General features: G+C 39.2%; 1 protein-coding gene across 2 annotated transcripts in view; it reads left to right on the forward strand.

Moving 5' to 3' along the window:
* The window catches only part of plp2b (proteolipid protein 2b), an 11,347-nt gene extending 5,351 nt beyond the window's left edge, over nucleotides 1-5,996 (forward strand). Inside the window, exons 2-5 of one of the 2 annotated variants that reach the window (XR_003050920.1) lie at nucleotides 2,242-2,397; nucleotides 3,338-3,436; nucleotides 4,926-5,024; nucleotides 5,142-5,461. Coding sequence is in view for 1 of the 2 variants with exons in the window: in XM_008319257.3 (XP_008317479.1) it covers nucleotides 2,242-2,397; nucleotides 3,338-3,440; nucleotides 4,926-5,024; nucleotides 5,142-5,155 (372 nt within the window). In the remaining variant the exon portion in view is untranslated. Of the gene's footprint in view, nucleotides 1-2,241; nucleotides 2,398-3,337; nucleotides 3,441-4,925; nucleotides 5,025-5,141 lie in introns of both variants that reach the window. The other variant, XM_008319257.3, reaches the window with a different exon arrangement.
* The last annotated feature ends 4,970 nt before the right edge of the window (nucleotides 5,997-10,966 follow it).

The following is a 10,966-nucleotide window of genomic DNA, read 5'->3' on the forward strand; positions in this document are numbered from 1 at the left end:
TTGTTGCTTTTACGCGGGTCTGCGGCTGCAGCAACACACAAGCTGCATGTTCCTTTATTTAACCAAAAAATAAAAATCCAGCCTGTCCCGACCTCCTCCTCCTCCTCCTCCTCCCTCCTCCCCCTCCCTCCCCCTCCCCCCCCCCCCCCCCCCCCCTCTCCCCCCCCCCACTCTACAGAGACGCTCTCTGCCAGTCTCCAGAACACATGAACCACTTATGCATCAAACTGGCTGCATGTTTGTGCAACAGTTGCAGAGAGGGGAGGGTGAAAGCTGCCGCGGCAGATGTAGGGTTAGCGCCGGGCTAGCCACACCGTGTGTGTGTATCATATAGACCGCCGCGACTTGACACCTGCCTGAGAATGAAACTCTGACCAAATATAAATATACTTGTAATAGATAAATAATAAATCTGGCTCCAAAATGATTGTAAAAACAGGAGTTAGAATTAAAAAAATATGTAGTTGTATCTGCTGACTTGTGGGTAATATTATTTACAAAAATATAATGTTTTTTTTTCCTTTAAAAAAAAGGTGAAATGACTTCACTCTAATTTTATGACAACTAAATATTTAACGTAGTTTAAATGTTAAAGGTTTATTTCGAGGACCGTTGATCTAAGTAGCACTGATTTTCCTGCTGCCAAACACTGCATCCGATCATCCATCACTGATTAAGGTGTAATTGTGTTATTATGGGCCAGACAGTTCATGATGTACTAACCTGTTCAGTCGGACAGAAAGACTCTCAGACAACAGTCGTTGTGATCGTTGTAGGTCGGAAAAAAAAACATCTCAGGAGACGAACGAATTAAAACTGAATAATCAACAAAAACTCCCCATCAGCCCCTCTGCTCAGAAATACACAAGTGCCAGTGGGGCCACCCCCCCCCCCATCACCCGACCTCACCCCCCATCACCCGACCTCACCCCCCATCACCCGACCTCACCCCTCCTCCCTCCTCACCCACTCACACTGTTCATCGCTGGTGTTTCTGTCTGTCTATTTCTGTCACCCCTGTCTTACAAGTTAACGACAGTTATTTATATTTACCAGCACACACACACACACACACACACACATATACATAAAGATAGAGAGAGAGGGAGAGAGAGAGAGACTGACACAAGTTGACAAACGGTTGGTAGATTTAAAAAATGTTTTCCTCCATTTTTTTGAGTGTAGAGAAACGACAGGAGCCGCTGATAAATTCACAAATATATGTAGGTAATATATTTGGTAAATGTAAACTTTTTAGGGATTGTTTAGGGAAACGTTTTTCCAGTTCCAGCTGACGTCATTGATGTCCCGCTCCTGTCGCAGTTGGTTCATTTTCGTTTACCACAGACTGTACATTGACAGCCACGACGCTGAGAGCCAGTGACCAAAATGAAGCCAACTTCAGCAGACTGACTGTAACAGCCTCAGATGTTGTTGTTTGATACACACCTGTGTGTGTGTGTGTGTGTCCCAGAGGGTAATAACAGGTAGACTGTTATTGTGCGTCTCCACCAATAATAGGCTAGCTGCTTTTACTGACGCAGAACAGACGGGTGAAGTCGGAGATTAGTATCACGACATGAATGACTGACAGGCTAAAATAGTTGACCGTGATTGGCCAGTGGTTTGAAGTGTATCTGTCGTGTATCTGTCGTTCTGACTGTGCGACCGTGATTGGCCAGCGGTTTGAATGCTGTCGTGTATCTGTCGTTCTGACTGTGTAACAATGCACACAGTCAAAACTCGGTGTTCCAGTCAGACTCCTTCCATGACCTTGACCGTGACCTTGAGAATGTGGTGGATGTTGAACCATGTTTCACGTGGTCCAGAGTTTACCACAGCTCCCCTACAGGAACTGATGTGTAACACACGTCAGAGAGTGGAGTTAAATAAGTTAAACCGTTTGATGTTTGTGTTTTAGTCTCTTTGTAAGAAGAATAAAAAAACATGTTTCCCAACATGAAGCTCCTCCACCGTAGGCTGCACGTGTTTACGACTTCTCCACGTTGGCAGCCGTCAGTGGAATGGACTGTGAAGAATGCACGCTGTATTGTTTTTTCTTCTTCTCACATGACCAGAATGAAACACATTCACTGTACATCCAATAACAATGCAGCACATTATAGACTCTATGATGCTAATTTGTTAGCATACTTAGCTGCCACTCGTCTGATCACTTCTGATCTTTTGGGTTTTTGTTATATGTTTTCATTGTTCTTCTTCTCCTGTTCACCCTCTCAGGTTCTCAGTTTAATCATCCTCATCTGCTACGCCGCCTCCCTGTACGGCGGCTACTCCGCCGTGGCCATCTGTGAGATGATCTTCGCCATAGTGTTCTTCGTCATCTTCATGATGGAGCTGGACAAGCAGATCCAAGTAGTCAGCTGGGTCTGGAGTGTGAGTTATTTATGTTTCATACCAGAGCAACCGCTCGACTTTATAAGACAACGCAGATTTAGCTGCTGTAATACTGTTGGCCAGCAGGGGCTGACATCCGGCCTTTACTGCCTTAACTTATGTCATTAAATGATCGCAGGTCAGATATGTTTTTCTTTTCCTCATGAGTCATTCTGTCAAAGATTTACTTCTTCCCCTCGACTCTTGGAGTTCACTTTTAGATTTTTCTATTTGTGTAAAAGCTCCAACATGTCACACAGCAGTCGATGCCTCTTTAAATAAACCAGACACGAAGGGAGAACAGAACAAACATTAACTTCAGGGGACTGGAACCTTATACACATTAAAAAAAAACTTTTTTTTTCTTATTTTATTTATTCATTATTTTTCCTCAAATTCAAGAGCCACACAGAGCAGTTTTAATTAGAGTGATAATTGCATTAGTGCAGAGTTGATAATTGACCACATTAACCTGTCTCTTTTTAATTAAACTAATGATAATAATGATAATAATAATTGCATGCATAATTACATTAATACAAGTCAGTTTTTCTGCCACATTCACTCAGTCACCTGCAGTGACCTGAAGTAAAGACTTCATTTACCTGATCTTAAATTAAAGAGAAGACAGAGTTGTTACAAAGTTTTGCTGTTAGCAAGCAAGGTCAAATTACTAAAATAACTAAAGAAAACGTTACTCCCTGAGCTGCTGTGATGCATCAGTATCAGTAACTTAACGTTGCATTATAGATATTGACATTCCTTATCATATTTTGTAACTATTCCTCCTGTTGCATCACTGTTTTTTGGGAGTATTTTTAAATGTTTTTTTGCTTGTTCTGTTCCGCTGATTTGTGCTGATTTTGAAATTCTAGTTTTGTACAACCGCAGTGCCACAGGTTGCATAATTCTGCGTCTTCCTCTTCCTGCTCATGTTCAGGATCTGTTCCGCGCTGGGATTGGTGCCCTCATTTACCTCATCACTTCTCTCATCTGTGTCATTGGAGGAGCCGGGGACGGGGCCCGGATCGCAGGCGGGGTGAGTTGGACCCTCGGGGTTCTGAATGATGAGGTTGCACAAAAGACTTAGTTTCACTACTTGTTTTTTTTTTTTGATGTTGAGGGAGAAATAAAGATATAATGGTCAAAAATGACAAACTGAGAGCAGGAGCAGTCAGACAGAATATAACGACTCAGATACATCTGTCCAGAGAGGTCTGGCTTTCTGAGATGCATTAATTTATTTTGCAAAAAATAAAAAATAATGACAGTAGTTAAAGAGAAGTATTTTCAAATGCTGCTTCAAGTTCATTCAACGACACTTTCTGGAAGAGCAACGAATAATCAGAAAGAAATGAATCATTTCAAGGGAGCCTGAGTAAATGGATGACTAAAGAGCCGCTCTGTAGGTGATTTTTTTTTTTTTTTTTTTTTTTTTTTTTCAACCGGGGGCACAGAACCTGTGGTTATGACGATCACATTCATCCAATCGTGTGTGTGATCTCCATATGGTTGCCATGGTTTCCAAACAACTCTTCATAATTTCTCAGAACAGTGACTCAGACGAACAGGTCTCCTGTTTAAGGCCTCGCTGCTGTAGGTGAGAAAATAACAAACACACAAACAAAAGGACGTGGACAAGACGACGGTGGAGGAAAGACTGATGTCTCCTGCAGCTCAGTGTGACCGGAGGCCGTAGTTATTAATTCAACTCTCATTCATACAGAGTTCAGTGGAGCAGAGAGAGCTCGTCTGTGAACGCTGCTCCTACAGTTGACACTCAGACACTGCAGGAAGTGTGTTCTGCACCGACATCGTGAAATAAACTCTGTCTGGACGTAAAACTACAACGACAGGAACCTGTTTTCATTAAACGTTTGTTTCTTCAACTAGTACGTTGTGAGATGAAGTGTAAGTTTTGCAGACTGAGTTCCCAAATAGTATTCTTATCCGTGTCGCTGAGTTTTTATTTTATATATAAATACTTTCACCAAAATATTACTATTGGCCATTTGTTGGTTTCACTTCCTCTTTTTTCTCTTCCACAAATCTTCCTGTAGACGGAACTCTGTAGAACAACCCTTATGTAAGAATAACTTCTTACGTGACGATGAAGACGGTGGTTAACATTCTACTGTTATCATCCCTGCAAAATCTCTGGGCCCTCAGAGGGCCCTGCCCCCCACTTTGGGACAACCTTGCTGCAGTATATTGCCAGTCATTATGATATTAATGAAATTTTGTGTCTCTCTCATTGACACCAGTTACCTCTCTGTCCGTACACGGACGATTTGAATCCATTTTTTTTTTATTTCAACTGTGCAACCTGAGAAAAAGATTTTGTCTCTCTCATTGACACCAGTTACCGCTCTGCCTGTACACGGATGATTTAAATGCAGAACTTTCTTTCTTTTTTTCTTTTTATTTCAACTGTGCAACCTGAGAATTCCACATCTGTCTCCACGTTACAGTGAAATCACATGTGAACCTGATGTTGATTTATATTTTCTTTTTTTTTTTCCTCCCAGGTGTTTGGGGACTGATCGCTGGTCTGCTGTTTGCCTACGACACCTACACCATCTACCTGCAGATTAAGAGCAGCAGGCAGCACACTGCAGCGTCCACAGGTGAGGCAGCACACACACACTGACACTGTGTATTTATTTACTACACACTCATCAAAGTACAACTGCATCGGAACGTGCCGAACTGGAATCTTAATTGTTTTTTTCTTTCCTGTTTAGACGACCGGGTTTAACATCGACATGTGTGTGAAAAAAAAAACATGTAAAACAGCAGCAGCAGCAGGAAAAAAGGAAAAGGACGATTGTGCAGAAACTACCGGAAGGACAGAGTAGAAAAAGGATGATGGACAGTCAAGTGAACACAGTCACGGGTTTAATCAATGCCACTGAATGGATTAAAAAAAAAAAGAAAAAAAGTTTTTGTTTGATGTGATAATGTCACAGTGGGCGGTAACAGTGTCTCGCACATGAACCAACCTCATCGTAGCGCTCATTAAAAAAGGGAAAACTAAACGACATGGTTGATATTATCATGAAGCTTATTTGAAACGTGTCTACTGTCTATGCACTGCTGTATTAAGTAGTAACTTTGTTATTCGGTCTGAAGAAGTTAAGCTAAAGGGTGCTTTAGATATATTTTATTTTTAACTGTCAAAATTCTTCTGAAGTTTCATTTCTCTTTTTTTTTTAGTTCAGTTTTTCTTTTACAGCAGTTCAAACATTTCTTTCGTTAAATTATTCATGTCTGTGCAGCAGCAGGGCCTTAAAGTCTCATCCACATTAACCTGTCGTTTTGTTGTAGTCATCCTTTAAACTTATAAAGACATTTACCATCGATATTTTTTACGCGTTTTCACTAATTGGGAATTATTTCACACATTTACTGTCAGTCAGTGTTTTCCCATCTGAAGCGTCTCTGTCCAGTTCTGCCTGTACACCTTCAGCCTTACTCAGGTTGTTTTCGTTTCTTTTGTTTTTTATAACTCATCCTAATGATGCTGAGTATTTTTCATTAAACACCTTTTAAGGTCAAGTAGTGAAGTGAACGTTTTATGTTGTCGATTAACACAAAAATAATTTCTAACAAAAAAACAGGTGGAATTTATTAGACTTTTTTGGAATATTTCCTATGTTTTATGACTGTTTTTTTTTTACCCCTTCAACTTGATCTGTCTAACCAAAAGTGTGCCTTAATGTTGTTATGACTATTTTCCTGAATCTACAGTTTGTAACTTTAAAAAAAAAAGATGTTTTGGGAAATAAAAGCCATTGTCACTGCAAAAAAAAAAAAATTCTGTTGAATCCTCAATAATTACACGTCACAAGCTAGAATTTACATTGTCGCTAAGGTTGTTTCCTAAGAGATCGCCACTAGATGGCAGCAACCCAAAGGGAATGCTACCGAATTGGAAGCATCCAAGCTCCAGTCGGCGTGTACTTTTTAATCAAACTATTCGAATTTACTGTTTAAATTAGAACATTTATTTTTTTTAATTTATTTATTTTTATTATGTTGTCTGAATAATTAGTTTTTAATTTGTTGCATATGTCAAAACCTTAGAGGTGTTACCGGGAGTGTTATTGGTAAAGGTTTTGTCAAGTTAGGTAATGGTCCTTAAAGTGGACATTCATTTCCGTTTTTTAAATTAAAGGTAGTAAAATTTCATTTGGGAAAAAACACTTTTACAAGGAATTTTGTCCAATACTGCTAAATTACATTCATTTCCGTTTTTTAAAGGTAGTAAAATTTAATTTGGGAAAAAACACTTTTTCAAGGAATTTTGTCCAATACTGCTAAATATGTCTGTTTAATTCTGCTTTATATTTAATTAGTGACACACACTATTGTTACTGTTGCCCTGAAAATGAAGAAGAATACAGTTATTTTGATTTGTGTTTTATTCTGAAAAGCTACAGGAAGTGTAATTTCTCCGTTGAACTTTGGCTTGTTGACTTTATGTCCCTAAAGTAGTTAGCCGAGAAGGTATGAGAAAAAAAAGTGTCGGACAGTCAACGAGGGAAACCATGTAGTTCAACAGACGTCGCGTTCGTTCCTTTTCCTTGGCTTCGGCTTTTGTTCTTCACTATTTCAGGATTGGTTTCCGGGATTTTTACACATTTACCTCTTTGAACGTCTCGTCGTATCGTATCATGTTCCTGCGCGGATCAAAAAAGCGACGGTCCAACCGCTCGGTGAGTGTCTCCTGGATTCTTTTACTAACACATTTCATTAGTCATCGACCGTCACGAACCGTTGACTTCATTCGTATTTAGTTTATTTTCACCACACACCACACAAAATGACCATATTGTTTTTATCTTTGACGGTGTTTCGTGTGTCTTGAACAGTAGTCTTTAGTTTAAATGAACTTGTCGGTTGTTCAACGCAGAAAACAAACCCGAGTAGAAACGTTGTCCCACCTTCACCTGCCGTTGGTGTCGCTAACCTATTCTGAGTAAACCTCTGAAAAGTCGCTAATATTTACTTTAAATGTACCACACCGTGTTGTTTTTTAAAAAAACTCTTTTGCAGCAGTGACGCGAACATTCTTTGTTTCTGGAGTCATTTCGGGCGCCTCAGGTGGAACAGGAGGGGTGGGACTACGTCATAGTTGTCTGGTTCTACCTGGGCCGGCTGAGATGAGTGGCAGTTACATGATGTTTTATTTATTTATTTCTGTATTTATTTATTTATTTCAATGAAAGCAACTGTTAGCAATAGCCATTATTAAACGTTTTTACGGAAAGAAAAAAAGGACAATAGTTTTAATTTAATTTTCTAAACATGACGTATGTCCTATCAAAGCAAATTAAATTAGGAAAATAAACTCTAAATAAAAAAATATTAAAAATAAATTATTAATAAATATATATTTTTTAAAAATATATTTTTTAAAGTGTTGGGTAATTATTAAAAAATAAATTTGCCATAAAATAGATGATTGCATTGACTCAAGTGTCAACTAGTCTAAAACTAGTATGTAGTAAAAAAAAAAGGAGGTTTTAGTAAAAACATGTTCTGAACCATCATCACCTAATGACAGTCTTGATAATATTTGGAAATAGAGAAATCGTTTCCTTCCCGACAGAGTCCAGCAGAGCTCAGGTAACTCTGCTGTAAAATGGTCCTTTTGTGTAAGTGGTACAACAGCATGTAATTACTCTGAACTAGTACAAAACCTACTGTCAACTATTAATGGGTCGATGAATATTTTAAACCTGGAGTCTCTGTTACAGTTGAGAAACAAAGACGAACTCCTGAACTTATAGGTGAGTTCCTTATAGGTGATTTTCAAAAGAAAGTACAAAAAAAAACAAAAAACATTTTTTTCAACTAGTGAGTGTTTAGCGCATAAAATAGCATGGTTTGTTGTCGTAGCAATAAGGTAACAGATTGGCTTAATCGTTCATTGATCTTCAGGATCAAGGATGCAATGAATAATAACAGTGATCTTGTGAATAAAAATAATAAGAACAAATAAAACTTAATAATAAAAACAGCACAATATAACGAGAAATAGTCATTTTATACAATAAGTTTTATTACTTCTCCTTGATAATAATATGAATACTAATAAAGCACTACTGCCATAATGGGAAGTGGTGTACTTATGTTTTTTTTGTAAATAATGCCTGTGAAAATTCCTATGAAAAATATATTTTAAGACAGAATTAAAAAACATTTTTTTATTTGTTACATTTATTCTGCCTTAAAAATAGCATTTGATGAATATTAATTTGTTTTAAATCTAAAAAAAATTAAATAAAACTACAGACCCAGCAGGAACCCAAAGTCAACAGTACCGACTGGTACTGACCAAAGAACCTGTTTTTTACTTTTACATTTCACACTTGTGCAGTCAGGTCTAAGGAGCTGGCCTGTGGTCTGGTCTTGTCCTGTGAGGTGAGGTGCATGCCTGGGCTTCATCAGGCCTCTGACCTCTGACCTTCCCTGTTAATCTTTAACCCTCCTGCACAAATGGTCAAATCCTTCACTGATTCCCTTCAGTCCTTTTTATTATATCTGTCACACTTGGTCCACAGACCAGATTGTAACACATCACCGCTCTGTGTTCTGACATCACTGTGGCAGCTCCGTGCTGAGCTGCTGCGACTGCCCTTTAATGTCATGAAGCGGAGCCGGCGGTGTTTCCATAACCTTGTTTTGTGGTTACTCAGTAGCCACGGAGGTCTGCGACGAAGTGTTGAAACCACTTAAACAGGAGACATAGAAGTATGTGAATACTTGTGTGTACTGACGACCACATTATTTACTTTAACCGGCGACTTCCGCACCACCATTTCAATAACATCCGTCAAGAACAGCACAATAGACAAACGCCATTGTTTGGATCTGAAAGTGAAGGGAAAACCTGGCACGGCCTTGACTCTGCTTTTATGATAAGGAGAGAAAATTGGAAGATTTTTTCATTAGGGTCAAAGTGTTTTTTTATATGTAATTTTGAAGATTCCTGCATGTTTTGTTTTTTTTGGATAAAATATCAGCTGAACCGATGTACGTACTGTGTTATAGGAGTGTACGAAAACATTGATACACTGAAATACTGTGATATTTAGTTTCACAACAACATGCATGCAGATATTCATGGCGTTGGTTTATTTTTTCTGTTGCATTTTTTCCTCAATTCCTGCGACTATGTCAGCGTTGTGTTCCACTAAACATGACCTGGTTCCACATTGAAGATCATTATTGTAATATGTGCTGCCATCATCTGTCGAGGTAAAGTCCTCTGTGCTCCCTTCTCTACGTAGCATTAAAAGAAACAGGTGAAACAAACACTGAGTGACTGAAGTTCTGAGAATATAAAGTGTCAGATCAGTTCTTCCCTGAATGAATAGAAAGTCAACAACACCCTGTCGTTACGCCGAAGAGCAATCGTCCACAGTCGGCATCAATTTACCATTTTTTCAGAGTTTTTTATCCTACAGCTATTTACGGTACTTTTATTCTCACTGACCTTAATAAGCTCTGTGTCCAGGACTGTAGCTGACACCAGTGTTGATTATTACTGTCTGTGATGTGTGACAACTGACACGGAGTAACTCACACAAACCACCTTTACCTGGGTCTTAAATCACGAACCTACAGCAGTAATTACAACGCTGCCTCTCACTGTTGTCATTCCTGTGAACATTTAAATGATACGTTTGTAGCCTTTAAAAACCGGCATGTGGGACTAATGTGGACGAACGAGTTCATGTCCCTGTCAGACCATCTGTAACAGAGTAGAGTCTAACAAAAAAATGAAATAATGTTAATGCAACAAAGATGTCAATACATTGGTTCAAATACATTCATATAAATACATGAGCAATTTAAAAATGAAGCTGAAGAAAAACAGTGATGATATATTCTGTATGAACTTGAAAAGTCAGTCGTCCACACAGTTACGGTGAAGGTACAGACAGTTGCGGTGAAGGTACAGATGGTTACGGTGAAGGTACAGACGGTTACAGTGAAGGTTCAGTGAAGTCAGAGCGTCGGTGAGGGAAAGTGGAGACGACATGGAGAGGGAAAGGGTGCAGCTCTCATCCTGTGTCTGTTTCCTTCCTCTTATCTTTAAACAGAGGCCTGTGTCTGCAGTGGACACACACACACACACACACACACACAGACAGATAGTGGTCCTGGCAGCTGAGTGTGTTTTAGTCAGGAGTGACCTTTCCTCCACACCTACTCTGCAGTTCTCACTGTAACAGACAGGTGGTGTCTGCTTCAAAAACAAACTTTAATATAAGATCAAACAGGAGTCGGTAACAAGGGATGGATCGATCCGACACTCAAGATCAAGATCTGTCTGATATTGGTGAAATATTTCAACGATATCTGTCTGATATTGGTGAAATATTTCAGGATCGAACATGGAGAAAAACAACTGTAATACATCTGATACCGACGTCCAAATCCTCATTAACGTTGCCCTGCGCGCCGTAAACACCCGTCAACGCCCGTCAACGTTTGTGGCTGAATGTTTGCACCACAGCTTGTGTTAAACGCTGCGACTAAGTGAGCCTTTTGTCTT

This window comes from Cynoglossus semilaevis, chromosome 10 (genome assembly GCF_000523025.1).
Source record: "Cynoglossus semilaevis isolate Cse_v1.0 chromosome 10, Cse_v1.0, whole genome shotgun sequence".
Lineage (NCBI taxonomy): Eukaryota > Metazoa > Chordata > Actinopteri > Pleuronectiformes > Cynoglossidae > Cynoglossus > Cynoglossus semilaevis.